Source organism: Propithecus coquereli, unplaced genomic scaffold (assembly GCF_000956105.1).
Source record: "Propithecus coquereli isolate 6110/MARCELLA unplaced genomic scaffold, Pcoq_1.0 Scaffold208, whole genome shotgun sequence".
In the NCBI taxonomy this organism is placed as follows: Eukaryota; Metazoa; Chordata; class Mammalia; order Primates; family Indriidae; genus Propithecus; species Propithecus coquereli.
The window spans coordinates 253524-256741 of record NW_012145856.1 but is presented as its reverse complement, the minus strand read 5'-3'; the positions used below and the strand labels follow the sequence as shown (position 1 = coordinate 256741).

Below are 3218 nucleotides of genomic sequence, written 5' to 3'. Positions count from 1 at the left end.
AGAAAGAAATTAGCTGGACAACTAAAAATATATAGAAAAAATTAGCCGGGCATGGTGGCGCATGCCTGTAGTCCCAGCTACTCAGGGGGCTGAGGCAGAAGGATTGCTTGAGCCCAGGAGTTTGAGGTTGCAGTGAGCTATAATGATGCCACTGCACTCTATCCCGGGCGACAGAGCAAGACTCTATCTCAAAAAACAAACAAACAAACAAAAAACCCCCACAAAACTACTATAGGCACTCCTGAAGTAGGAAGGCACAATGTAAGAATACAATGTAGATGTCAATGTGTACTCTCACTAGGTATGACACATTTACTTACCCAAGTAAACACTGTTTTCTGTGGCTCCCCGGGCAGCCTCTACAATGTCTTCTTCATCTTCTAAAACTTCATTATTTGATGTATAACTTGTATCATCAAAAAGACTGATGGGAATGACTTTCCCATCCTTGAGTAACCAGGCAGATGCAATTGGAGTACAAAACTAAACAAAAACAAAAGAAAGATTTTAAATAATTCAAGCAGCAGTTATGTAGTTTCAACTAATTAAATACCATTTAAAATCACAAATTTATTAAGACACAGAGAACAAGTTGAGAATCCAAAATGGCAGTTATTTCCCTTCACCCAACAAGTTCAGTCAAACTGGGAGAGGAAGAAACACATTTATGAATTCTCAGTGGTTTTAGGTACCTGATATTCCCACTCCAGATGTCCTCCCTTCTTACTAAACGCCATAACCTTCCAATCAGCAACTGAGACCTTTATCACTTTGTCCATCATAGCGGCTTCCTGTTCTTCCACATCTGAAATAATTTTAGATTCTTCTTTGCTCTCACTGGGCTTAAAGGTGCTTTCAATAAATCCGGCTCTAGTTTCCATGTCTGGAATATACCGAAGTTCAAAGTGGCCAACACTGAAATTCCACCTTAAATTTATAAAGGCGTGTTTTAGAAATTTACATTTAAATAAAAGGACCAAATAATTTAGAAGTCTTTTAGATTGAAGAAGCAAATACTAAAATTATTTTAGCGATGAGAAAAACAACTCAACATAATCTTCTAGAAAAGAGTGCTCTGCTGTTTCATGCCACAAGAGGGCCCACAAGAACTTTGTCCTGATCCTTCAGAAACAATAGTTCTAAGAGTTGTGGACTGACAAACAGTAAGGGACAGATTTTCTCTCAAAAGTTAACAAATGTTCATACTTCCATATCAGAGTGATTTTCTCAAAATACATCAAAGTCACCCTAAAATGAGGTAGCATACAGTCTGCCTTACCTCCTAATTAAAGGCTGGGCACATTGCATTCAAGTGCTGAGAAATTAATATATCCCAATAAACCAATGTAAAAGGCAAGATGAATGCATCTATTTTAGATTCATATGGCAGCGTGGCCTCAAGAAGACAATATGATCTAGTATGCCAAACCTGAAGGTCACGTCACCTCAGCTCCAATCTTGGACTTCTACTGACCAAGATGTGGCAAGTCATTTACCTTTTCTTAAGTAAGTTTTGGTGTCCTTATCCATAAAATGGCAGTAATAATGTCTCCTTTATAATTAGTAAATAGAAAATCACTCAACTATCAACAGTATAATGTCTTTATCACTTAGATATAAAATGGTGTAGCTATGAATTCTGAAATCTGTTGAAAAAAAAATTCATACTTGAAGAGTAGTTCTTAGAACCTCAGATCCTTCCTATTTTGGTAACTCAAAATTCTGTTAAGTTGAATACCAGCTCCTACGGGGCCTGAGCTCCCAGTGAACATTCAACACTTAAGGAAACAAACTCCCACCGGGATAAAGAAGGTCATCTTGTCAGCAGATGTCCTGTTCACAGTCCAGTGAAAGTTGAAAGAATAAATACATTCTCAATTGAGTTTGAGAAAACAGTTTTCGGAAAAGGAAATATTGCATCAGATGAACAAAATCTGAAAGTCTGGTTCATTTTCAAAAGATAAAGATGGGATCTAAAGTTATTTTTACTACACAGGCAATTTAAAACTTATATATTAGGTTTAAAAAAATCAAGCACATGACAGGATCAGCATATCTAATCTGGGTATCTTATTTTTTAATCACATATTTAAATGTAAAAATTACATAAGGGGTTCATTATTTTAAGAAGGAAACAGAAAGGCATTAAACCAAATAAATATTTTAATGCTTTAAGAAAATAGAGTAAAATGATTATTATTTTAAAATTAGGGTAATCAGACAAACTATGAAACTACCTACTAGACAGGATAAGTGTCAAATAGGCCAAGCTCAAAGAAACCACATTAACTTTGTCTTCAGAGCATTCTGCATTCAAAGAACTTCAAACTGTGAGGCTGCTATGAAAAACATCTTTAACCTAAGACTAAACTAATACATAGTCATCATATGGGACTCCTTCTGGTTACATATCCTGAAGCATATGGTGAGTAGTTTAGGTCAGGATTTGTTAATAACCATGAGGACATTTTTAATCTAGGACTCACATTTCACTTAAAAAACTAGTATGCTTTTAGGGCAACAAAATAGTTCACAAAATCTCCACAAATAAAAATCTAACGAATTTTAGTCTTAGGTGTACTTCTAAATAATATCAACAGCAACATTATCTGAATACACACTTCTCATTGCCACTACGAGGTCCAACAGCTCTCACGGTTTTCTGAGTGCGTTGCAGGAGGAGTATGTCTTCTTCTTCTTCCATTTCATCACTGTCCCACTGGCGACAACCCAAAGTTGAACAGATATACCTCACCTGAAAAAACAGATATAAAATCAGTAAAGGATACAATTTACAAAAGATCAGAGACATTAAGAGAATCTCCGTAATTTTTAAAAAGTAAAAGGACATTAAGGAAATGTATAAGAAGTACCCAAGTAATAAGAAGCATCAATTAGATTACTAATTCCTATAACGAGTTATTTAGACCAGAAAAGTATCAATGAATATTTATTTCAGGGAATGCTTTTAAGGATTTAGATAATTTTAGTCTTACTTTGGGGATTTCCATGGAATATACAAGAAGAAATGGATAGCCAGTTGTGATATCTTAGCAACAATATCATTAAAATTCTAGATGAGTTTATAAAAAATCAACCTCAGAGTTTCCATATAACAGAAGTATATGGTTTTTAAAAACCTGGGCCTTTTCTAATAACTTTTTGTATTTAAAAGTACCACTTTCGAATCTTTATTAAAAGAAAAAGGAGGCCGGGCG

General features: G+C 35.0%; 1 protein-coding gene across 2 annotated transcripts in view; it reads right to left on the bottom strand.

Moving 5' to 3' along the window:
* EIF2AK3 (eukaryotic translation initiation factor 2-alpha kinase 3) overlaps window positions 1–3218 on the bottom strand; it is a 79100-nt gene that overhangs the window by 33965 nt on the left and 41917 nt on the right. For both annotated transcript variants that reach the window (XM_012644258.1, XM_012644260.1), the window contains exons 4-6: window positions 2622–2755; window positions 693–927; window positions 321–483 (exon numbers count right to left, since the gene is read on the bottom strand). In XM_012644258.1, coding sequence (XP_012499712.1) covers window positions 321–483; window positions 693–927; window positions 2622–2755 — 532 coding nt within the window. The remainder of the gene's footprint in view (window positions 1–320; window positions 484–692; window positions 928–2621; window positions 2756–3218) is intronic.